The 27,664-nt window shown below is 35.8% G+C and overlaps 1 protein-coding gene across 1 annotated transcript; it reads right to left on the reverse strand.

Annotated features, from left to right (window-relative positions):
- Window positions 1–320: 320 nt before the first annotated feature.
- FBXL13 (F-box and leucine rich repeat protein 13) lies at window positions 321–26,446 on the reverse strand. Its single transcript, XM_072033041.1, is given in 8 exon segments — window positions 321–535; window positions 537–629; window positions 7,738–7,816; window positions 7,819–7,897; window positions 11,002–11,136; window positions 15,875–15,958; window positions 24,293–24,419; window positions 26,385–26,446. Coding segments are annotated over 8 exon segments (849 nt in total). The 3' UTR covers window positions 321–345.
- Between the last annotated feature and the right edge of the window lie 1,218 nt (window positions 26,447–27,664).

Raw genomic sequence — 27,664 nt, forward strand, 5'->3', positions numbered from 1 at the left:
TGTGTGTAAATGTGCACGTATAGTTGTGTATTAACAAATAGGCAGTCACTGTGCTTCCTTGTTCGAGAGCACTACTTGATGAGTGTGAAATTCTGTGGGAAGTCTGAGTGTTTATGTTCTGGAGAAGACCTTCCTGGCAAACGAGAACCCCAAGCACATACAGATTTATTTATTGCTTACTCTGCATGAGACTACAAAAACTTCTCCATATTGAAAGATGAAGACGGCTTGAACCAACATCTGAAAGTCAGTAACGCGTTTCAATGCAGCTGTCTTGCTTGAAGGCATACGTGCTGCAAGAAGGGTTCACAATGCATGCTTACTAATTCAATAAACAGTCTTTTATTAAAGGATGATTAATTTTAAGAAAAACACCTTGTTCTTTTCATGCTCTTGTGGGAAAATAAATAAATAAATAAATAAATAAATAAATAAAAACACAGCAACACCAACCTTGAGCTGTAGGTGTTGCGCGATTTCTTCATTTGGAAGAGTTTGTTTAGTCAGGCTCTGACTTGTGTTTTTTGGTGAAGGTGTTACCACCCCTGCCATACCCAAGCCGGGCAGGAGGATCAGCATCATTATATTCTTGTTTCTCCAACTTGGCTGTATATTTCAAGGCAGCTTGCCTGCAGCAAGTGTTTAAAACAATATATATGTCAAGGGGAAAAACATTTTTCAGAGGCTGTTCCTACAAAGAACATTAAAAGCTTCTTTGTCGTAACTGAAGCTCTCAGTATTGTAAGAGGTGTTGTGGAAACTAGGAAAGATGGTAGCTGGTTAAAGTCACAGAATAAATTGGGTTAGAAGGGGCCTGTGGAGACCACTTAGCCCTAGTGCTGCACGAACCAGCTCCAGCTAGACCAGGTGGGCACGGCTGTGCCAGCTGAGCCCTGAACATCTCCAGGGATGGAGATCGCACGGCCTCTCTGGGATCTTGTTCAAGTGTCTGACCAGCATACTGATTAAAAAATAGCTTTGTTGTGTGGAATCAGAGCACTCTGTATGCCAGCTTGTGTCTGTTACCTCTTATCCCAGCAGCGTGCACCTCTGAGAAGAGTCTCACCCTCTCCTCTTTTATGTATCCCCTGGTCCCGGAGTTGCAGGCAGCAGTAAGGCCTCTCCCACCCCATCCCTTCTCCTCATGGCTGAACAAACCAATTCTCCCGGGTGCTCGTTTCACACCCTGTGCTCCAGCCCTTTGACAGCCTTGGTGGCCCTCATCTGTGTTTGTTCCTGCTGACTGGAGCCTGCGATAGCTGATCCAGAAGAGGATTGCTTTTGGGGCCCCAAAGCATGTCCTGTGCCATGTCTCCCTGTCCTGCTCAGCTGTCGCCCATTTCCTAATTCTGTGACCCCTCTGATCTGCCCCAGCATTTTGTGGCCACTGCCCCCTTGCAGTGTTGTTAGAACACAGAAACAACGAACACAGAAATGGGGGAAAGTCAGGCCTGCTGAGTGACAGACCTTAACAATAAGTTCACGAGCAACCCTCCCCTCTCCCTCCTTTCCAGGCACCGTGTCTCCCTATCAGCCCAGCAGCTTCCATTGGCTCCCCTGAGCTGAAGAAACTCGACCCATCGCTTGCAGTCTTTTGAAAGCCTGTTTCTTTCCACCGCTTCTGCAACTTGGCTCTTGGCCTGCTCCCAGCTGCACAGAGCAGCCGCCCCCCAGCCTCCCTCCCCTCTGGCTCTTGCCTTGCTGCCTGCAGGCCAGAAAGCTCCCTGGGGCCGAGCACACGCATGTGCTGGCTGGGGAGGAGATGGCTCCACATCTCCCATCCTCTTCAGGAGACACAGCCTGGCCTGGTGTGTCACAGCCACTGCATGGTAGCCCTCCTCCCTCCTCAGATCATATGGTATATGGCCTATAGACTGCACTAGGAAAAAAAAGAATCCAAATGGAAGTGTCTGTTTTCTGGCAGTAATGTCACTACGATATCAGTAATATTATTATTTGTTGCTTTTCTAAGTAAAAACCAAGAAGGTGGTTACAAAAGAGCCAGACATACACAGCTGTCTTGCTTGCACCACCACATCAGGAAAGGGGAAGAGGTGAGGGTTGGAAAAGGAACACAATTAGTGAGGCAGGGAGGCCTCCTTTTCAACCACGGCAGGGTATTTTTTTAGGTAGAACACTGACACACTGTATTAGCCACATGAACACAAGGCTGGATCTGTTTTTATATTAGGGAGGCCTGTACTGTTGAGGAATGTGTGCACAAGTTATACGAGCTATAAGCTCTAAGCTATAAAATAAAAATCATCTCATCCAAGTCCAAATTCCTGTTTTTCATGGAAACTAATGTATAGTGCCTGTCTGAAGTATGTATAGGGAGAGCTGTTACAATTTTTTTGGAAACTTTTGCTGTCCCATGCCTGGAGCTACAGTTGATTAGTTTGCCAGAAACAGCCATTCGTTAATCATCAACACATGGCAAAATGCATTGTTTATTTAAGATACACCATACCATGATAGGGCCTGTCTATTTGTTTATATGGTATCTTAAATGAGCACACTGATGAATAAAAGCATTTCAGTAAGTAATTACAATTATCTTTAGAAGCAAGTATCACATGGTATAAGTCAGACAAAATTACTGGACCAAAACCATGGCTTGAGCAATATTGGAATAAGTAATTCAATCCTTACCCAAAGTTTCTGTCCCTTCACTGAGAGGGGTTAGCCAGGAAATACAGTTCTGCATCATGGTTTGACTTTTGAGCTGTTCCAAAATTCAGAAATGTTTGACTGTGTCTCTTATAATTAAAGCAGAGATTTAGAGGTTATAAGGTGAGGTTACAAATAAATAAATAAGTAAAAATCAAGAATGAAAAGTTTTGAAAAAGAAAACTCTAGACATGGACAAACTGTAAAAAAATGCATGAGAAACTAAGCTGCAGAAGCAAGTGGAGACAAGGCAGCTAGCAATAAAAGCAGCAAGCACCCTGCAAGCATCCTCCAGGTTACAAGAAGTGGTCAGATTACATACAATTTGGAGTATTCCGAGGTTCACGCCAGCTACTGTAGCTGAGCTATTTTAGAGTATACATTTCAAGTGCACATGAAAACTGAAACATGGCAGTCCAGGAGCTTCCATTTAGCAGAGAAGTTTCTGCCCATGTCACACCTGAAGGTCAATTTACAGTGCGTGAGAAGACAGTGCTATGATATTTTTGGTGGCTGTCTCAGAAGAAAACTTAAGAGTATTCTTATTACTTTACCAACTCATGTGTAGGCTGTCTTTATTTCTGGTTACCTGGGAGTTGGACTCCCAAATCCTTTGTGTCTTGAGACCTGAATATTGGAAAATATTTGCTCTTTCAAGAAAATAGTGTTCTTGCAATCTCCTTTCTAACCAACAGCAACCATCAAAAAACAAACCAAACCAAAACCAAAAATGAAAATGTTCTCCTAATGTCTAACATATTTTAGTCATTAAGAAGCAATATAATTTCCATTTAAGAGGCAAGAATTGTAAAAGTAATTGTTGATGAGTCATTTGTTAAAGAAGTAGTCATGAGTTTAAAAGAAACTGACTTCATATCAGTTCTGACAAAAAGAAGGAAGCATTTCATAATTTCAGCTTGTATCAGAAACAGTGTGACCAGCAGGGCTAGGGAGGTGATCGTCCCCCTGTACTCAGCTCTGGTGAGGCCGCACCTCGAGTACTGTGTTCAGTTTTGGGCCCCTCGCTACCAGAAGGACATCGAGGTGCTTGAGTGGGTCCAGAGAAGGGCAACGAAGCTGGTGAGGGGCCTGGAGAACAAATCCTACGAGGAGTGGCTGAGGGAGCTGGGCTTGTTCAGCCTGGAGAAAGGAGGCTCAGGGGCGACCTTATTGCTCTCTACAGATACCTTAAAGGAGGCTGTAGAGAGGTGGGGGTTGGCCTGTTCTCCCACGTGCCTGGTGACAGGACGAGGGGGAATGGGCTTAAGTTGCGCCAGGGGAGTTTTAGGTTAAATGTTAGGAAGAACTTCTTTACCGAAAGGGTTGTTAGACATTGGAACAGGCTGCCCAGGGAGGTGGTGGAGTCACCATCCCTGGAGGTCTTTAAAAGACGTTTAGATGTAGAGCTTAGGGATATGGTTTAGTGGGGACTGTTAGTGTTAGGTTAGAGGTTGGACTCAATGATCTTGAGGTCTCTTCCAACCTAGAAATTCTGTGATTCTGTAATTCTGTGATTTCCTTTTGATCTCAAAGAGCAGCTTTTGGTAAAACCAGCGTACCTGATATCCTTTTGGTTAGAAGCACTGCTCTGGCTAGCAAGGCCTTCTGATGGCAGTTTTGCACTCAATAAGGTTAATAGAGACCTACACCTTTCTCAGCTCTTCAGCTACCTTTAAATGGTACTTGGTGTTTTGAAGTTTAATGAGAATGTTACAATGAAGAGTGAAGTTTCTCTGAAGCTGTCAATGTGCTGCCTCTTGCAGGATTACTCTTAAGTGAATCACAACTGACACAGCCTTTTCCTACAGAAGCCACATTTTACAACATGGAGAGTTGGCTTTCTCTTCCTCTAATAGGAGAAATAAATTGCACCAGTATCAGTCCCACAGTTAGATTATCCATGATTATTTATGTCATTAATTAAAAGGCCATTAGCCTCTAGATACAGAAATATGCAGCAGGATTGTCAGTCCATAGGCCAATTTTTAAATTTAACATTTAAATAAACCTGGCACCAGGCTAGTATGCTGGCAAATATAAGCTCAAATGCTACCTGATACTGGAAAGAATGGACAATTTTTATGCTCATAACTATTTCCTATGAAGCTGCATTGGACTTAAACTTCAAGAACTTTGTGGTTACATATGTTTTTTATTTTAATCTAATGGTAAAAATGAAGGTTTGAAAAAGTATGTGACAGTACATGAGATATGCCTTGATACTTGCAAGGCTCATTCAATTAAGATGTCTGCTAGGACTGGTTAGTGTTTAATAATAAGCACTGGGGAATTCCTTTGGCAAAATAAAGTATACATGATTTACAGATTTTGCTATAAGATAGCAACTTCAAATTAAAAACATTTATTCTATTGCTAATTTAGAATCAAAGCCACTAGCATGTTTAGTTCTCCAGATTCATCTAATTTTTTAAAGAGATGTATCTTCCATCTCCTTGACTAGGGAACGAAATATCCCTGAAATGTATGTTTCTTGCCTGTAGTATATAAATTACACCTGAAAGCAGCTTTTTCCAATACATTCTGTGAATATCTAAGAATCTGAATAAGGCTTTAGGAGTTAGCCTGAAAACAGAGAATGAGGACCTGTTGTTCATTTTTGTGACAATCTGTTACTTACATTTCATGAATAAAAACATTCAGGTTGTGAATGAAATACATAGCTTTATAAAAGTACATTGTGACATGGAAGTGACAGCACTGTCATTGCTTTTGATGTCGTTACTTAAAATCTGCTGCAATATAACCAACAGCTTAGAATTGCTGCCATATTTTACTATGTTTTTGATGCAGTTATTGGCAGAAAGCAAATGTTTTATCTTCCCAATATTGACTTTGAACTACGATTAAAAAAGGTCTTTTAGCAACTGTGACACACACAGGATGTAGAATATATCTGAATCTCACTGTGAACTCCCTTCTATTTTCTGAATATCATTGCATTTGGTGGCAGTTGAAAAGCCACTCTGATCTTGACATAGTGCATTTTGCAGCCTGCCTAGGTCTAGGGAGGCTCTTCAGCTGTGTTAGAAAGAACAAGTAAAGAACCTTCTGTACTGAATTATTTTACATGGTTGAGCCACCTGACTCAAATTGCACAGGGTGTTTCATATCTCTGAACTTACAGGGCAAAGGATCAGAGCCTGAGGCTAGCAAGGAAAAGAACCAACCACCATCACATACCGGAAAATCAAGATTGAGAAAGTTGAGTTGGTAGTTTTTCTAGTTGTAAAAATCACAAAAAGGGGAAAGATAACACTGGGTGGAGATGTGTGTCTCAGGGCTGCTTTTTGTTTTGAAAAATCTGTGACTCTCTAGGGTTTTCTTTACAGTAAAAATAACCGATTGGGAAATTCCTTGGCCGGGACAGAAGAGTTTAATCAAGATGTTCAGAGACCCCATAGCATACAGGATTCAGGCAGAGGCACAATCTTGGATCATGCAAAATCCAAACTATTGCAAGTGAGTTTCTGAGAAATCAACTCAGCTCTTTGGTCATGGCACACCAATCAAATTGGAACTTGCTCAAACTTTCATTCCTATTACATCTCATTTCTACAGGAGGATGTATAAGCAACCAGAGCACAAAAAGGCTGCTTAGTGCTCTAAACAAAGATATAAAGGCACAGAAAAAGGAAATCAACAACAGTAATCTGGGATTAGAGAAAACCCCTTGAGGCTTAATATGAGAAAAACTGTAAGTCAGAAAGTTATTAGGAAGTTAAAAGTATTTTAATTATTTTTTTTTCATATGAAGAGTAGTACATTTAGAATTTTTTTTTTCAATTACTACTGACACTTTCCATAGCTAATACATAGCTAGCAATCTAATTAGAAGTAGATGTTTTGAGAAGGAAGTTCTAAAATGACACTAAGAAAGCTAGGCCAGAGAGAAAAGAAAAAAAAAAAAAAGAGGCCTGACAAGTAAAAAAAAAAAAAAGGTAATGAGAGCAGAATTGTCTGTGGTGAGGCAGAGGGAAATAAACCAAGGAGGGTTTGGAAAGCATGAAGCACATAAAATATCTTTTAAGTTGCTAAGCATCTGCATGAGTTTTGTAGTCTCTGAAGTGACTATTAAACCCTGGAATGATTTAGCAAGGAGTGCTCACTCTACAGTGGTCTTGTAAGCACTGTAAGAGTGGGGTTAGCATTCTCCTGGTGTAGATACCCTCACTATATAATCTAATGTACATATTTCTTACTCTTATTGAAGTATTAAAGCTTGATCAAGTTATATACTCAGAATTATCAATCCTCCTTAAACTTTAACTCTTTTCCAAACAGTTTCAGTACTGTTGGAGTGTCTGGCCACTGTGCAGCTAGGTGTAAGGTGACTGCTCTGTTATGCTCTTAAACACAACGGAAGGGTGATTGATCCGCATCTTGGAGACACAGAGCTGAAAACTCAAATCGAAAACTGACCAAAATGGACTCCGTGGGGAATCAAGAGTACAGGACCATTTACAACAGTGGAGAAATTGGACTGTTTTGTGGTAAATGACCTGTTTTTTCCAATTGTAGTATGTTTCACTTATACTTCATTAAACTGTGTTTATGATACCTTGACTCATTCGCTGTTTCCATGCTATATTTTGAACACATGTCCACAACAATGCTCAAATCTACTTCTGCCCTATACTGACAGTCAGTTGTTGGGAAATATACTCCCACAGGCTCCTACAAACTGAGTGAGCTCAAGTACTCAGCATGATGGCTGAGCATATTAGGCCCAGCCTGGTTTTCTCCCTCAGATTCCACATTTCTTTGTGTTGATACCCTGTGTCTGTATAAACTTCCCTAGCAGAACCTTTTGTGCCATAAAGACAGATGGTGTCCCTATTTCTCTTCACTTCTGGCTGACACTAGAGTATATAGATATCTACATGGAGCCATACAAATCCTAAGGCAGCAATGTGGACAGTCCCAAACCTCCCACACCCCCAGTTAAAGGAGCAAGATGAAGATGAAAGGAGCAAGAAGATGTCAATGAAGACAGACCGTATGTTTTTGGGTTTAAACCTAAATTAAGATTAGGAAATATCCTCTTACTTGGTAATATTTCTACAGTACAGCATCTTGAGAATCTGGAGTTGCTTTCGCCCTTTCCAATGACATTTCAGTGCTTTGTAAGATTAATGCAACTGGAGACATCCAAGAAATGGAGATAAAGGCAGGCTGTGGCCAAGTATTGGATACAGGTCTCAGTCATCTGTAAATGAAACAACAATGCACACAGAAGTTAGAAGATTATGGGACAGCTGGAAGAAAAAACAACATAGCACACAATTGGTGTTTGGTTGTGTCTGATTTGTGGGAAAATGATGTTTTAAAATAACCCTGTGGAAATAAAGTTTCTGGCGCAGCAGAATTCTGAATCTCTGCCAAAAGTTCTACAGGAACTGTCACTTAAATATCAGGAGCATATTAGATATCAGTTAAACATGTTTTCAGCACAGTTTAAAGTCCTACGGGATGCTTTTCACCTAGTCAGAGTAGTTTAACATTCCCAACATCATGATTTTGCATGTGGCACCTACAAAGGCCTTTAACCTTTCCAGGTATTGCATTGTTCTCACTGAACTATTAGGATGTGCTTAGAGTTTAGTTATACCAATTTTGTATCTCAGTTCCCCGTTACAAATGAGTCTCACAGCAAACACTAACATTTAGTTGTGTTTGTTTAGCTCTGAAGTAGAGCTGCTTAGTTTCACCTCACAGTTGCATTTTTCTAAAATTATATTCATAGCCATTAATGCTAGAAGACTTATTTGAGAAACATGTAAGACACTGAGTCTTCAAAGTGCAAAAGCACTCAGGCAAGTTATTTAAAAGCTCCACTGACCTTTGCGGGAACAGTCAGGAATAAACTAACACAGTTTAATAGCCTTGTTCAGTCAGGACCAAAAGTCAAGCAGGGACCTGCTAGAGATATTTAAAAGATACTTGATTAAAATCAGCATGTTTCTGACTCCAATGGAGTGGAATGGTGGAGGGAGAAGTGGGTTTCACTTGCACTAACAGCCAGTCACTGAGAATCTAAAATGAACAAGGAGGCATGACAAAGCCGGGACCTTGGTTTGTGGGACAAAAAAAATCCTATTTAGCTATGTTAAGATCCGAAATAGTCTAATAAATTTATCAAAAGATGAATATCCTAATATTCCTAATGAAATAAACAAAATTTTCTGACCGAAATCAGTATTCAGTATCAATGCATTTAAGAGAAATCTACATTCATCACACACTTAACTCTAATCCCTCCACAGGACTGAATTCATTTAGTTCCAGAATTCCAGAATTCCAGAATTCACCATCCATTGAACAGTATCTTCAGATATTTGTTATTTAAATACCTGGATCATTGAACCAGAGATTTATTGGTTTATTTTCAATTCTTGCTGTATTTTTTCATGGAGAGGAAATGTTTCCCACAGCAACTTCATTTTTTGAACCTGATTACTCTTGAAACAGGCTTATTCCTTGCATAAGACTGAGAATTGCCCTGCTGAATATTTTCAGCATTTGCTGAATGACTTGTCCCTGTCCTAGGTGGACAGAAGCATGACAAGGAGGCTCACTGCACTTTCCCTGAAGCCAGTGGGGTTTATTCAATGAAAATCAATTTGCCCCTGTAGATATGATTAAAGTGATAAGCTAGTCTAATGTTATAGTAACCTGCACAGCACATGCCCAAACACTCTTATCGGACATGCATTTCCACAGTGTGTTTTCCATATTCTCTTGCTAATTTTTTTTTTTTTTAAATCCAGTTGTTTTTGTGCTGTTGTTATATATGTGTATATATAGCTGATACTGCACAACATGACTGTCAGAAGCATTAACATATACCCTTTGGAAAAGGTTCATTCTTAGTTTAATCTTCTGAACATTTTTAAACAGTCTCTCAGTGGAAAATATTTTCTTATGTAGCAGCTGGATCCCCTCAGTTTATACTAGAGTTTGCCAAAGGATTTGAATCACCCATTAGTTTTAACACAGGTGTACCCAGCTCATTTTATGGAGTTGCAAGCTGGATTCAAGTCAAAAATTAAAAAAAAAAAAAAAAAAAAAAAAAAAAAAAAAAAAAAAGACTTGTAAACTTCTGTGTAGGTTTATTTTAAAAAGTTTTGAAGTTCTTTTCTGAATATGGTAGTTAACAAGTTAACAGATTGGATTTTAACCTTTTAAAGAAAAAGATACTACTTAGAAACAAAGTGTTGGAAGGGGATTACTAGGTCACTGAGTTTAATTCTTGTTCCAGTTTGAAGGAATAACAAAATATGATCCAGTTCATTCTCTTATTAAGAAGGGAATTAACATTACATGATACTTGGCCTCTATTCCAAACTATCCCAATTTCCAGCCTAAATGTATCCACTGATATTTTATGCTTTTTTTGTGTGTGATATGTCTATAAGGTACAATGGAAAGTGAGGTTTGCAAAAAATACCTAATTTAACTATGTTGTAACCATATACAACCTCTATTATTACTGTTATTATGAAAAAATAGCTTGATACCTATCAAAAAGCAATGGATATAGGAGAGTGAGACCCATACATAAAATAATTAATGGTGTACCATAGGTATCCATAAGATAACTAAGGGTTATTGACAGACCCAGAGCAACTTTCTTGGCCTACATCCTGGAGAGGGCATACAGTGTGTCCGTGAGGCATGTAACTGTGGTTCAGCAGCCAGTTTCTCCAGACTAGTTGCTGCTATGAACAGTTTCTGCTGCTATGAGCACTGTTTCATCTCTGGTTACAGAGCTTGCATTTATGCCAGCTTTTGAAAATGTATTCCTTAGGCATTTAGCTTTTCTTATGCATTATATTAAGAGGTTTGGCTGAGAGTTGAGCTAGGCAGAGTCTAATGGGGCTGGCTTTACCTGGGTTCAGAAACAACAACAAAGCATGAAAACACTAAGTGTTACTAAAACAAAGACACCATCTTTTGGAATCACCCAAAATAGCAGAAGCTGAGAATATCTGCAGGAAGCAGCACTAAAAGCCTTTCTCTCTTCACCCTCCCTGTGACATGAGCTCCTGGAGGGAGAGGCTTTTACCTGATCCAGCACCTTTATCTCCTAACTGTAACCATTAGAAGAACACCAAATACTCTAAAGAACTGAGTCTCAGAACTTTAGTCAGTTGAACTTAGGCTCTGATTTTAAAGTTAGATGAGTGCATTGTAGAACTGTGACAAGACATAGATTCCAGCAGGTCAGATTTTTAAATGAAATAAAATGTAATTCTTTGCAATAGCGATGCCAAAGTTACTGTCCCAGTTCTTACCTGTGGACACAAATACCTTTGGACAACAAGCTATGCTGACAGATGCTAGTGTGTGACAGTAAAATGCCAAATATTTCACAGCTTCATCTGTCAGTTGAGGGCAATTGGAGATGTGACATTATTCTAGGTGTTTTGTGCCCTTGCAGAACTCCTGAAAAGGCAACAAACAGAGCTGTCATTCTTTGTTAACATGCCTATTCTATTTTTCTCAATTTACAATACATTTATGTCAATCCTTTGATCCATTTCAGGCTCTTCAGTTGTTCTATGTACCCTTCATTAACAGTGAAGTCACTCAGCTGTAGGCTGTGAATTCCACTGGAAAAAGAAGAGCTGCATTAAGAGGCTATTTTCCATTGCTGATGCTGATATATTATACAGTCTGTTCATTAGAATAAAATTCTGCTCTATACTTCTAGTACAGCTCAGTGTGGAAACTTTTGCTTTAAGAAACTGCAGATTTGTGAACTCAAGAATAAAATAACCTAAACCAGTACTTCTTCACTTAATGGTGCCACGATATGAGTATACCAAAACATTTTGTGGCATTGGCTTCATTGAGAATCTCTTCTCTTCTATCATTTCCAGCCTAAAACATAGTAAGATAAATAATATTTGTCACAGAACTGGTCTTCCACATTTTTCTAATCTTGGCCTAAAGCTGACATAATTTGGAATATATTGGAATGAAAATTCTACCTCCACAAGTAATATCTCTAAAGGAGAAAGAAGGAAATATTTATATTGTGGATTGAATAAAAAAACCTGACTGCTTGAAGCTTTTCAAAACCTTTCTAGAATTAGTCCTGAGGTAAACAAACTAAGGACTACATGGATAAATACCATGTGTACGTGCAGACAGAGATGCACAAATACACTTACTGAGTTTTCATTGTGAAAAAGAGTCCATAGTAAGCAGACTATGGCCACTTTTTCTTTACATTAAGCAGGAATTCAGGCACTAAAATATAGCTGATCACTTGTAAATGTTAACTTTTTGATGACCAAAAGTTATGTGACTATATGTGATTTTCATAAGTCTTATGTTAACAGATACAAAGAAACTAGATCAAAGTCTGAAATTTGTTTTACAGGCCAACATTTTAGACATTTCATTTTTATCATAACTCAAGCTGTTTTGTTTTTGGTTTATTAGATATTTTTTTCTACCAATATAGCTGTACCAAGGTAGTGCTTCTTGGGCTTTGGGTTCTTTTATATCACAAAATATTTGAATGTGAATGTTTTAATGTAGGACTGGTTAGAATGAACAATTAAGAATTTATAAAAATTGGCTTTGTACCTCTTCTATTTCAATCCTCGCTTTACAGAGATTAACAGCAATACAATTTTTTTTTTTAAACGTGTGTGTTGCTGTGTTTGTTTGTTTGTTTGTTTGTGTGTGTGTGTGTGTGTATTTTTCTTTTTCTGTGTGTAAGAGAAATCAAAATACCTTCAGAATTAGCCTTAGCCATGATGACTTAATCACTACATTCTCAGCTAGGGTATGCAGCACAAGCTGAAGCCAAGATTTCAATGCCTGGGAGATATGTTTATCTTGTTTTTACTGGCATAGTTAGTCTACATACATATCTAAAACATCCTTCAAAGTTAGGTTCTGAATTTGCTCTTAAGTGCGATTTGCAAATAATGTGGGAGTAGACTTTAAGTTATATTTCACAAAGGAAATGTTGCTTTGTTTGCTTTCTTCATCTCTGGATCCCTGGCTATATGCCTATGATGAAAATACCCAAGATCTCCAAAAAAGCTGGTGAAGATATGAAATTTTTGCAAAACATTAAGGACACAACAAATAATTGAATAGTATAAGAAGGAAATGTGATTTTCTAACTTATTTTCACAATTTTAATTCTGCTTAAATAAGACCTGAAGGCACACAAGCATCAATGAAAATATGAAATATGAAAATGCTGCTCATAAAGTGAGCATTATCTGAGCTATGAATGAGATCCTATTTACAAAATATATGATCACATAATCATTTACATACTGCTGTAATACCTGCAAACAAGTAAATGAATTAACACTCTAAGATCAACATTTTTTTTTGCCATTTTACAACTTTCTGTATTTTACCTTAACAGTGTTATTAAAGACCTCTTAATATGCATTTTCTTCTCATATAATTTCAATATTCTTTATATAATCAAAGAATAACTAAGATGTACAGCATACAACGGGCCAACTTTCTACAGATTTTTCCATAAACTCATATCCTTTGATTTCACCTTTAAAGACGGACTTACCATTTTACTTTCTTATTAGTTATTTTCTTATCTTTTCTTCTTCCTGCCCTCCCTAGATCCATGACCACATGGTTTGTCCTACATCTTCGTGTTCTCACTTCTGATTCTTTCTTCATCAGAAAGTTCATATTCATATTGCAGTTGCAGAAAGTGCACTTCTTTTTCACATTCATTTTTTACTTTATGTACTGAGACGCTTACTGAAATAGCTTCTCAGGGATAAGCATAAGTGAATATTCTCCTCTGAAAGGAGCAGTGCTGGCTCTGCATCGACTTTCAGTGAGATACACAAGATGTACATACTTGGTCATTGTTTTGTGGGAACAAAACCATGGAACTTTACACTCATGAAAGGCCAGTCAGAATTATTCCTAAAGAAGCAAATTCTAATGGTCTGACATACACGTTGGGTAAGAAGATTCAATCCAGATGCATCCCTTGTGGTGCAGCAACAACTGACTCATTCTTATAATATACAGCTATAAAATGATGGATGTTGGAGTTTTGTAAGGAAAAAATGTAGAGGCTGAAGACTGGGATTACATGATGACAGTGCCTGTACCTGAAGCCTGACAATCTGAAAGTGTTTATGGGCAGAAAATTGATGCTGCTAAACAACATGATTTAAACATTTGTTACATGTGGTTACGAGCAATTCTCAGTTACAGAAAAAAAGCAGGATGTAAATACGATCTCTCTTCTTCTCAACAAAATTGATAGTTCTTTTTTTTCCATTGTAAAGTTATCAACCAATGCTTATTATATTGTTCTGAAACACAAAGCAGTAAATCAATGCAACTGTATTGAATCTATCAAACCTCCATAAGGACGTAGATAAACTTCAAGCGTATACACAACCTGTGGTAAGGAACAATACATTTTGGAGACAGTCGTCTCCTTTTCTTCATCTAAATCTTCAAACTAGATTCACTTCATGCCCCCTAGATAATGTATGGAACTAAACAGCGAAAAGTTGACCCCTATTCACCCTTTTCGTGCCACTTGCGATTGTACAGATCTCAAGCGCATATTCCCTCAGCCATCCCCTTTCCAGACCGCAGGTTCCTTGCTTACTGATTTGCTCCTTTTATGGAAAGTGTTCCATACATCTGATCATCCCTCCTGGCCCCTCTGAGTCTCTTCCAGTCTCCAGTGCAATGTTTTACCCATAAAAAGAATTCCAGTAACACAGAATAGCCAATTTTTGCAAAACAAGATAATGAATACTAATAAATCAGAATTTCATATGTAGTTACTGCTGTGATGATAGTATAAGGAAGATAAATATTTGGATGGCAAATCTCATTGTTGACTAATTAAAAAAGAAAGTCCATAAATCAGAAATACAAAATAATTTATCAGCATTGTAAATTGAGTTCAAATACTGTATTACTATTAATATTTCTATGAAATCACTAATTATTCAAAAGAGCTTTTTTACTGTGTAAGTTCAAAACTTATCATTGACATAAAAAATTGCCTTTGCTACAACTTCATTTTTTAGACTGTCTTTTTACAAATTAATTAATTTCCTACATGATTACTTCTTAAAGATTATTGACCCTGGAAAATGTCTAAACTTATAGGCTAATGTTAAGATCAGAATAGTAACCAATACATATTTATATTTTAGCCTAATCTTTTTTTTTTTTTTTTTAAAGAACTATATCTGGCTTTATATGGTCAACATCCAATATTTAAATTTCTAAACCAACGCATATAATAATCAAAAGAAAAACAGTGGGGAAAAAAATGAAGTTTAGTGAGATTCAATAGACATTCTGCTGTGAGTATGAGGTCTTTAGAACAAGAGGTCAGTATTTCAAATATCTAGCTGAAAATACATGTAGTCTAATTTCAAGTAGATTAATTTCATCATTACACATGATCAAATTATGCAGTTGATGTTTTCATAGGACATTTTAAAAGTGGAAAAGTGGTTGTGTTTTTGTTTTGTTTTGTTTTTTTAATAACACATAATTTGTGTTTTGTTTTGTTTTGTTTTCTATAAAATAGCTAAGAAATCTCTTCAATCTGGATGAGATTCTGTGATTCTGTGAGATGTGTGCTTTTCTTATTGAAATATATGTTATTTTTAAGGATTTATGCTGGTAAGAAAGATACTTTTAGAGTTACATTAAGATATATATTTGTGTCACTAAGAGACAATTGTGGGTAGGAATGGATCAGCAGCACAAGAAGAACCACACATAACAGGCTAAATGAAATTTATCTATTTCATTGAGCTAGTCACACTAAATCAACTAAACACGGCATTCAACAAATGGCAACAACAAAAAAAAAAACAACAGTAATTCAATTTTTAAATAAAAAAACAGTAATTCAATTTAAAAAAAGTACAGTTCAGTAGAAAGGCTCCTGTATAATCAATTTCATTCTATGCAGAGTGCAGAATTTGAGATTCATTATAATTTACAGAAGAAATTAAAAAAATGGAAAGGAATAAGAAGGGGAAAATGATTTCTAACAGTGAAAGTGTAGAATGCTGCAATGAAGAGTGAATGAAGAATGAAGAGTAAAATATTATCTGTTTTGGACATGGTTAAATTTACAAAATAGAGAAACGTCCAGGATACACCAAGAAACGAAGTTAAGTTTTACCTGAATCCCAGTATCACTGACATTTTTGCATTCTGCTAGAGAAAGTTGCTTTATTTTTCCATGACAGCCAAGGACTCTCAAACCCTAAAAAAAAAGCCAGAGAAAAAGTAACCTTAAAAATCAACATATGCAATTATATATAATTACATTTAGTATCCTAACATGGTCTAAAATATCCAAGGTTTGTATGTTAAACCTTCTACCTAAGAATTACAGCATCTTTTAATACATGCAAATAATAACTCTGCAGAATACTCTCACAGAACATTATCTACTTTTTACAAAGAAAAACAAGGATTGGAGATATTATATAAATGAGCTATCCAAAGTCACTCACTGAAATCCTTGTGGGAAATATAGCCTGGATTTCTTTCCTCCACCAAATGCTTCATTACATGACTGTTCTCAGATATTCAAAACAACTTTCTTATTGATTGCATTTTTTTTTAATCAAACTATAAATAATTATAATTATTGTCTAGTTATGCTCTGATTCTGAAGTGTCTCTTAAAAGGACTTTCCTGCATCCATTAGAATCCAACAGAATAGCATTACTTATTTTATCCGCCTTTGTCCATAAGAGCCTATAAATGCTAGGCTCTTATGTACGTCCTACTCTTCTGCAGAATGCATGTAGTTTACCCTCCTATTTTTTCTTGATGTACATACAAGAGTTAGGAATTCTTTGTAGAAAAAAATCAATAGCAAAAGCAAAAAATTACATTTTTTAACCTGTTCAGAAAGAAAGAAACTGGAGAAAAGTGGTATCTTAAAATTGCTGCCTTTAGGATTTTCTTATCAGTGAAGGTCTTATGACTAAAGCTATGCTTATACAACTTCTGAGTACAACAAGACAATACTTGAGATGTTTGAGTCACACTGATAGGTACATTCTACTTTAGAAGAAAAAAAAATATTCAGGAAAATAGGGAGGTGAAAACTTTGATATATTCCTATTTTAGGAATGCAAAAGGATCAGACAATGCTTTGCATTTTTACTGCTCATACCCCAGGAAACAGAACCATGTTCTTATCCTCAACTTTAATTTGAAGGAGAAATAAATGTTAATTTTGTAAAATATGTCTTGATATTCACAGCAGAGTAGTTGTGTGCTTTATATCATTAAACAAACTTTTCTTCAAGAAAAACAAAGTTATCACTTCATTCCATGTGGTTAATAAATTATCTACAATTAAGTAGTGAACAGCACTGCTCAGAGAGGAAATATCATACTGACAAAATAAGCACATTTAAGTAGTGTCTGGAATCCAGATGTGGACGCTGTAATGATAATACTGGGAGAGTGCGGCTGGAGTTCAAATTTTGAGAATTCCTGAAACCTCACAGGCTGAATAAAAACAGAAAATGGAACAATGAAAAAGATTTTCAATCCTAGCTGCTTATGAAAATAAATAAATTTGCATTTTTTTTTCTCAGCAGACACAGTTATATGCTGACCATTACTTACACCAGCTTCATGAAAATCTACAGATTTCAAATTTTTGTTGACCAAAATACTCCCATTCAAGAAAAAAAAATAATTGTCTACCTAATCCTCAAATGTGTTCATGTCAGAACAGGAATTCCTGACAGAAGAGACTCATAGTGTTAGGGTCAACCTTTAGAACATAGTTTTTTCATCCATTTCTCTTTACTTAAAAATGGTACAACTTTATGGTACTTGGTAATGAAATTATAACTTTTTTTTTTTTTCTTTTCCTACCTGACAACTAACACTGCTAATCTATAATGATTTCATGTGACTATACTGACACTGTGTCACAATAAAATTATTTTTACAATAAAAATCAAAGTCTCCTTTAAGGTGTTTCATTAATAGCACCAGATTTGAGAAGGCAAAGACTAAAGACACAGTATACAAGGAATGTCATTAGGAACTGTCAATCACACACAGAAACTACGAAACTTTGACATTTCCAAAAACGAACCTCTTCAAACAAGTTCAATGCAGGAAGCCTAATCCATAAGAATTATTTAACTATTAGTTTTTATTTTAACATATGTATAAAGTAGCCAGTTATCACTACTTTTGATAGAATTCCTGTTTTATGCAGCAGTATTCCCTGATAAACAACATCAGGGATTCCCATCTGAGATACTGACCTATTTCTGAGACTTGTCTTCTATACTAATTCTCCAGACATTTTTAAAAGATATGTCGAGAACAATGATAGTATCATCAGAACTCCTGGGAACATATACTAGCAAAACAGACACTACACAGCACATAGACTATGACACCTACTCTAAAGGTTTCCAAAATATCTCTAACATAAAGAAATCTCCCATGTATCTTGGATTAATTTTCAGTTGCCATAGTGAAAGGGAAGACTTTGTCTTGCATGTCTTGTATAGCATTTTTATTACTGTCTCCATTAAAAAAAATAATAATAATAAAAGAAATATTTTATTCTTCCACAACAGCTGCTTTTTTCATGCAACTGAACTTTACAGTTTTGTTCTGTTTCAGTTAATTCATTATGTGAGGCCTACATACATTTGCAGATCATTTATTATTATTTCACCACAGTTTTTGTAGATAAGAAAATAAGAATCTACCATACCAGATGGTGAGGGTCTTCACTTGCTAGAGACAAAAGTCATCTGAGGCTGTGGCATGCAAAACAAGAAAATCTTTATTATTTATATTTGCAAACTGCAACCCTATGCCTTTCAACTGCAGACTACAATGAATGTATCATCTCTTACTAACATGTGCTACATTATTTTCAGCTTCTGAGATTTCCATTCACGCATCTCTTGGTAACCCTAAAGGTCAGCATCTGTAAAGTATCTATGTCTTTATGTTCCAGAGATACACAGATGTCTCTTCCTGTTCATACCCCAAATCAAACAGACTGACCTCAAAGTGACTCCAATCCTGGAAGACAGCTCTTCTTAAAAGGTAACTCCCACTGTCCGTTTATGAGTGATTTTAAAATGACTCAGGTCATCCACTAAAATGCTTAGATTTCTGCACACAGTAGCCATGGTCTACCAGTTTCATGTATCAAACACTTAGTAGAAGGTGAGAATGTAACCCATATCTTGTGGTATCGTTTTCCTAATAATATATACGTGGGAGAACAATGTTCACTTTCAGATAGCAAACACCTTCCGGAAATTTTGTAAGTTCTTAAACAAATGTAGGTATATCATTTCCAATAGCTGAGCTAATATAAAGGTGGGTCAGACCTGCTTACCGGAACTATAAAGACATTTTTTAACTGCAGTGCAGAAATCTCCCTGTAGGACTGTGTATAACGTGTTCCATAAAACTTAATTTTTGTATCTAAACCCACTTGTGGCTAGACCAAATCAAAACTTATGAAATATGTTTCTTGATACTAAGTCCAGACGACAGGGCTTCCATTGTAGCAAAATATCCTGTAAAAGCACTGAGCCCAGTTTTCAGGTTTGCTGGATACCTTTAATTCCTACTAATTTTTGTTGGGAGTCAAAGTGTTAGCACATTAGGCACTGATTGTAGTGACTCTGTGCTAGTGTTTCCTATTTCTACACAGAATTAAGTTCCTAAGTCTTCAGGCCAAATCCTCTTTCTCTATTCCCCCAAGAAAACCGAACTGCTAACGTCTGATTCCAGAGCTTGCATGAATATGTTAACATGTCCTTCTCCCTGCCTTGGGGATGTGTTTTGTCACTTCCTTTCCTTTGTAAATCAAATGCAGCTAATTCATTTTCAGTCTGTTGCTGCTTATAGCTATCAGCCCCGGTAATACTTTTTCTCTTAATCTTTGCAAGGTTCTTCCTCAGTCCTACTGGTCTAATTTTTTAACAGACCAAGATGTAAAGCCAGGCTATAGATTCAAGACACGATAAATTCAGAATCCCACTGCAAAAAATAAAAAATAAAAAAATACACAGTGCAAAAACAAAACAAAACAACAACAACATCAACAACAAAAACTTCTACAACTGTGTAAAGCCAAAATGATTTTTCCCCATGATCTGTTTAGAATCTTATTATTAAAATATCAGTAGATATTTATGTTGCAGCCTGGCCTTCAGGACCAGCCAGGATCTGAAAATCATTAGTACAAACACATAAGAAAAGAAAGCAGAACTAATTGTTCATATATTCCCCGTAGCTTTAAAGAACAATTTTGCATTGGCAGCATACAAAGAATTTGTGACTGATATCTTGACTTGGTGCCACACACGATTCTTGCAGAGGCATACCAGTCAGAGGAGAGACTGGCACCTTAGGTTCATTGCAAGAGAGACTTCATGCATAACAGCCACTGAGGAAGAAACTGTGACAGAAAACTCCTTCTGACACTTCATATTTCCTTTTAATCTTTGATTTTAGAAGTGTACCAGAGTTCTTTCTATTTAAAATTGTTTTATCCATTTTTTTTAATATATTTCAGGCTATTTTTCTCTCTCTCCTTATTACACTGCATGTAACCTACTAAGTTTCCCTGTCAGAGCATATACTGGTTTGGTTGCTGGATGGTATACATATGTATATCTCAGGAGTCACCTTTAACAATTCCTTTTTTATTCCTTAATAGGCTTTTCCTGACGGTCTAAATCCTGTTTGGCTTAAGCCATTTTCTTCAAATGTCCCAATACTTCTAAATTTAATGTTTTGTTGTTGTTTTTTTTTTTTTTTTGTCCCAGTAGATGGGTGGTCCAGGCCGTGTGCATTAGCAGCTTGTGTCAGATTGAGGAGGAACACTACACAGCTGCACACTTTCAGACTCTCGGACTTGGAGCAAAGCTGCAAAGCTGTATCATATAGAACATCAGAGAAGGTTTAAGACATTTTATTAAAAATATGGAGAGCATGAGAACAAATCTTATAACTAAAACTGCTTCTGTAATTCATGGAAGAATTTCCACTGAGTCACTGGAACTGTGTTTATAAGAAAGACAACTAGGTTTGGGCCCTAAATGCCAGTGTTTCCAACTCAGTATAGGAGTATAAACACCTTGCATATATGGTAAATAATGTAAATATAAATAATTCAATATCTACAATATCTAAAATGATTTGTGATTACTGTATCATATATGAATTAGTGGAAATGTTTACAACACACACAATTTGAAACTGAGAAACCTATGGTCCCTATTCCAGGGTGTTTAGGAGAGCAAAAGGTGAAGGAAAACAATGAGAGATGGAAAAAAGAAGCATTCCCAAAGGCTTTAAAGGCATTTTTTTTCCAAGGAACTATACATTTTTGCATTGTCATTGTGTTGTTTGGTGTCAGTTTATTTATTTTTTGGTCTCTAACTAAGGTTGCAAATCATTTAATTGCTAAGTTTCTCTTTTAACTTGTTCATAACTGTAAGAAACTCATTTCTAGTATTTCTAGTACAAGAATGACAAAAACAGAACAACTGTCCCTCCCACTATTAAAAAAAAAAAAAAAAAAAAAAAGTTTTTTGAGACTTAGAAATATGTTATTACAAAAAAAAAAATCAATTTTGAATAAAGAAATATTTTCAGTAATGTAAAAAGATGAATAGAACTGAGAATTGTATATAGACTGTGTATGTATTCACGTTATTATTTTACTGATATTCTTTAAGGGAAAACCTATATGGAAGGATGATGGCTTATGCTTGTTTGAAGTGTTTATTACCTACATATCAGGAGGACATGAGAAACATAATGCTAATTTTAACATCCTGCCAAGAGAAAACAAGAATTAAACAAGATGGAGTTTCACTTTTTTAAAGAAGAGTAGGTATGATAAGGTAATACTTCAGGAACTGCTCAGCAATGCTCAGGAAACTGGCCCTAAAAACAGCTGAAAAAGATGCAAATCAGATGCTTCCTTTCTAGCATCATAATGGACACTAAGTCTTGTAAAAGAAATAAAGGTTTTCTTTAAAGTGTTTTCTTTCCTTTGAAGAGAGCACACTAAAATAACAGAGTGAATACATTAATACTTTAAATGGAAATGTGTTTTATTTTACTAAATGTTGAATATTTTATATGAATGTAGATTGTATGTTATATGAATCAAAGCCCTAGTGAGAAAAGGAGAGCAAAGTCTTTGGGATGCCACCAGTCCTTCATATTCATGAAGTTGTCATACTCTTCATAGGTTGATACTTGCTTTCATTAATGAATGGACTTTGACTTGGCAAGACATTTAAGCAGACATACAAACTTAAGCATGTGATGAAATTACTTGCTCTATCCTAGGTTCTGTTTAGAAGTTTGCCTAGACCTTGTTTCTGTATGCAGTACTCTCTGAGCATGACTTCCTATACCATACTGAAATCTGAATACATGCAGTGATTATTCTTATTCATTTTCCAGTCTTTCTATTGACTTAGTTTCAGGACAAGTATAGTAAATTTCTATGAACATGAGAGAAATTATCAGTGTATTTCTTATTAGCACTATGTTTTATCATTACTTTGAGTCTACAAAGAGTCTACAGTGTTTTCCTGTACTAACAAGTTCTCTTGTCAGGTACAATTCTAAGGGTCAATATATTTCTTCCAAATGCAAAAAATTCCCTGAATGAAAGAAAGGCTTCAACGGGGACATTTCTCTTATTGACACCAGAGAAACTACAGAAGAGGAAGGTAACAGCAACAGAAGAAAATAAGCTCCACTTTGATTAAGATCTTAAATGAGGCAGTTACACATGAGTTACAAATCTATAAGAAAATCTGACTACTGTATTTTTTCTCCCGTATCCTCCCCCTAAGTATATATCATCCTTATTACAGTACATTCTGCTCTATGTAGATGGGCAGAATGATTTTGCCATCATTTGAAAAACTAAAAGGAATCATCTCTTGTGTAATGCAGATCAATGTTGCATATTCTACACGTTTCACAAACCTAGACATCAAAACAAGAGATCTGCTGTGCAGGCTACAAGAAAGAATATGAGCCTTACAAGTCTCTTTATTAGCATACAAATAGTAGCTTTTTACAAAGCAGATTGCAAGATCTTTTTTTCGTAATATCATGTTTTAAGATTACAAGATCTATTTAAGATTTAATGTTTTAAATGTTTATATGTTATAACATTAGAAAACGCATGAGTGTCATAGACTTAAAGAAAGCAAACGGTGAAAACCATACCAGTTTCCTAGCTTGTACTAGCATTCAGATCAGAAATTACAGGGATGATAAATGGTCAATTTCCGAGTGAGTTTGTCTGTTTTGTGGGAAGGAGGAAACGGAATGTCTTAAAAATGCAGTGTAAGCAGAACAGCTTGGATTAGTGCCAAGGACAAGGGTTGTACTATGTGAAAATTAGAGTAAGAAGCAATACAGCACGTTAGAAGACTAATTGTGACCAGCAAAGAGAAAGAAAACATTTATGTTGAAACACTGTGGGACTGTAATTCTAGGAATCATAAATTACATTCAGATATAATATTGTGATATTTAAAATAACAACATTAAATTAAATTGTCATGGATTTCCCAGCCCTCTTTATTTGACTTAATATTTTATTTTATTTTATTTTATTTTATTTTATTTTATTTTATTTTATTTTATTTTATTTTATTTTATTTTATTTTATTTTATTTTATTTTATTTTATTTTTAAGTCTCCATAAAGAATACAACTATTTTAATTACTTTTGCACAAACTCTGTTAGAACAAAGCAATAAGGTTCTTGGTCAGAATTCTTCTTGAACAGCAGTTGAGTGAATATTCTTTATAGCGACAGTTTTCATCATGATATTTCTCTTAGATTTCTGTGTTCAGTGAAGAGTTTGCCCTAAAAGTAAAAGTAACAGCAGAACTGGCTCTAAACCCTACCCATGAGGCAAGACCTGCCAAGAACATCTTATGTGGAGGCCTGTTATGTTTAACCTGGCTCCTGCACTTGCTATGTTGCTTTCCAGAGTCTTAGCGACTTGACAGTTTGAAGATACCTTGTTAGTAATTCTTTCACTAGCAATTATTTTCTGGACCACAGTGTAGTTCTGTGACTCTGTTAGAGCTAACAATTTTCACCATAAATCTATTTAAAGGAAAATGTAATTTGTACAAATTCAGTATTTGAAAATACCAGTTTTTCATTATTCCTCAGGCCTAATTATATTGGAGAAAAAAAAAAAATCTGCTTAACATTTTTTACAGTTCAGTTTCAGAGACACCCAACCTCCTCTTTTCATCAGTTTCAGTTTCTCTTTCAAATCTGAGACCTGTCCAGTGTGAGAATTAACTTTTATGGGGTAGTGCCTATATATTGCCAAATATTGTATTACACAGTACTAAAATATGTTTTAATGATATTGCAACTCCACTGCTTCTTATCCATGTAGATTAAATGAATGGATTTTATTTTTTTCTGAAAGCTTAAATAGATAGCAAACAGATTGTTTATTATTTAATTATATACATATTATATGTATACATATATGTAATTACTACATATATATACTATATCTGAGATGTTGATTGCAGAGATATCAATGGACATCAGTGATGACATATTTCCCAAAGCTTCAATTCCAGCATCAGTAATATTTTCAGAATGACGTAGATTAAGGTAGGTCAGTTGATGACATCTAAATTAAATAATAATGTTAGATAATAAGTAAATAAATAAATAAATACGAAATGTTGGCTTTTCACTTCTGTTACAGAAATGTAGTATAACAAGAACATTTTTCTCATAACCCTTGCCAAGCTGTTTTTCAGGGGACCTATGGAAATAAACTCTCCATACCCATGAGATTATATCAGACTTTTGATATATGGCTTATGTAGGCACTTCCAGAGACTACACTCATAACGTTTTGCATTCCAAAGGTTTCAAACCATGAACAGCAATCAAATTAAATGAAAATATGGAAATCAAGGAGCTATATTACAAATTCATATATATATTAATGAGTTTGATGCTTGACTTTTCCCCATCTCCAAATCTCTCATGTCTTGCACAAGAACAACAAAGTTCACTGCAACTACAGAATTCAGTACTCTATGGCTGTGCCCACACCCACTTACACCAATGCATATAATAGTGCAAAGCAAATGTGGGCATCGCTAGGATCTGCAGTTCAGCACTCACGGAGCACACAAGCATGAATGAATTTTACCTCCTAAGTAAGCACAGTACGTAGTGTGTTCTTATAAGCAAAACAGAAGACCTAAGAAATGATTGCAAACAATGATTGCATCTACGCTCAGAGCCCTAGGGGTAACACTCCATCAATAAAACAGAGAAGGCATTCCCTAACTTACCAGCAAGCATTCTATAACTGTTTACATCTAATATTATGAAAGCGTAACAAGGGGCCTGCTGAGAAATCTAGTAATGAGTGGAAAGACTGACTCCGATCTTCTCTTGAGCTTTAAAAATTGTATTATGATTGCCAATACCAATACTCCTTCTGTGGAATGGGGAATGAAGAGGTTTAGCAATGGAGTGCTTTTTGTTTGTGCAGGCATGGGTATTTAGTGAGTTTTCAAAAATGTGACCTAAATGTAGTTTTGTCACTGACAACAACCACTTAAGTACTTTTTTCCCCCTAGAATTAAGACTCTCAGGTTTCCATATATTGATGATTTCCTCTTTGTTTAAATGGCTGTACACCTCCATCACTGATTTTAAAAGAGAAATGTAGGCAATATTCATAGAATGTATTTTTCCTGTTCTACGCAATTCAAAATTTAAATTAAATTAAGCAGTGTATATTGTAGATAAACAGAAATAAATACTGATTTTTTAAATACCTTTTTAAGCCTCCAAAATGTTAGAATAATTAATGGCATGATTAGAAGATGTTACTCTTTGTAGCTAAAAACCAGAACTTTCCGAGAAAAAGTCTATCGGAGATCATGAGAGCTTCCATCAGTTCTGTCTCTCAGATATGAAAGCATCTCAAAAGACAGAGCTTGGAAAAGATATCTAGGTATCAAAACCTGTTTAAACATTTCAGAGTAATATTTGTTATTGATATAATATTTGGTATTAAGGTATTAATATCTTTATTGATTTAAGAAAAAAAATATTTAAAGGAGAAATGATCTTCTAGGACAGAAGCAAAATACAGGGGTAGTACGTACATATGTATGTAGTAGCTATTCTGTATATATGTGCAGTGACTGAAGAGTTAACTACAACTATTTCTTGAATTATTTCACTTAATCAATTGCATGTCACACACACAACTCTCTAACTCATAATATACTAAAAGGTTATTAAGATTAGGTAAATGGAAAATCTTTCAGTCAACCTGAGAGGCTTGGAGTGTTGACTACAACTTGGGTAAGTGTTCGATACAGCTCATATCTTAGACACATTTAACATTACTTGTTCAATTAGCTCTCCAATACGTCCACAATACTTCAGAGAATCACAGATTATCCTGAGTTGGAAGAGACCCACAAGGATCATTGCGTCCAACTCCTGGATCCCCAAAGGACAACCCAAAAATCAGACCATGTGTCTGAGAGTGTTGTCCAAACACTTCTTGAACCGTGGCATGCTCAGTTCCTGCTAAAGTTCAAGATTTCTTCTGTGTTACCTGATGGACAAACAAGCAATCCCAGATTTCTCTAGGACAAAGTCATATTTTGGCTTGTACATTTTGTTGCAGAACAAACTGCAAATCCCAAAGTCTTAAAAAAAAAACATAGGTAAGAATAGTACTGCTGAGATAATTGTGCAGTGAACACATACTAAGTTTCTCCAGTCCAGCTGATGAACCATATAAAATTGTTAATGTTAATTAATGTTAAATGTTTAATGTTAAAATTGTTAATGTTAAAAGTTAATGTAATACAACAATTCTTTAACATTAGAGGTAGTAGACACACGTACAAACATACTCACTGCCCAAGAAACCATCTGGCCAACAGACTGGAAAATCCAGCCTTCTAAATGTTAATCCAGAAAATTCAGGCAGCTGTCCCATCTGCACAACTGAATTACCAACATGATGTCATGGCATTACTCTCCAGCACTTCTCAGTGCATCTATGCACGCAATGTTATCAGATTTTTACACAGCATCAGCAGGCACAAAGAGTACTTAGATACATACTAAAGCAGAACCCCTAAAACCTAACATGATGTCAGAAATGTTATGAGAAGCAGCAGTTCTGGCTTCTTTGTATTATGTATGTATTTTGATTTTGAAATACATGTAGCTTTTGCCTTCCCTTTTCCCACCCACTCCTGACACCATTACCATGCCACAAAATTGGGAACAAGAGTGCAACTTTAGAAGCTCTTCCTTTGCTATTTTTTTCTACTGATGCATGACACATCTGAAATGGAAAACAGTCTTCACACCAAATACATCCTTCCTCTACAACATAACATGCTATGTTGTCTTTGTAATTGTAAAAAAAAAAAAAAAAATAGTATTCACAAAAGTAAACAGTAGCTGAATTTTAAGACAGCTCTAGTTCTTGCATTGTCTTTGGTTATCATTTTCATCTTCTTTGAAGCCCTATTCCAGCATTGAAATACGCCATAACTTTTAAGTAATATTACTTCTACTGTTGATTATTTTGTTTGAACTGGAGTAATAATGAATGGTTTTTTGAAAACATGGTACAGGAAAAAAGAACTATATGTATATATTTTTTTAAATGTTAATATATTCATATTAATATGGCAAGAATGTATTTTTAGAACTGAAAGATATGCTAATAGGACTTATGATGAGCATAATTAACTTTACAAAATTCTTTTAGAATGTTTTACAGAAAAATGGGTGCAATATAGTACCATAAGCAGTCTGCTACACTCAGGACATGAATACACTTCGGCTGTGAAACCATCTGAAGACCAACATCTT

The sequence above is a fragment of the Anas platyrhynchos genome, chromosome 1 (assembly GCF_047663525.1).
Source record: "Anas platyrhynchos isolate ZD024472 breed Pekin duck chromosome 1, IASCAAS_PekinDuck_T2T, whole genome shotgun sequence".
NCBI lineage: Eukaryota > Metazoa > Chordata > Aves > Anseriformes > Anatidae > Anas > Anas platyrhynchos.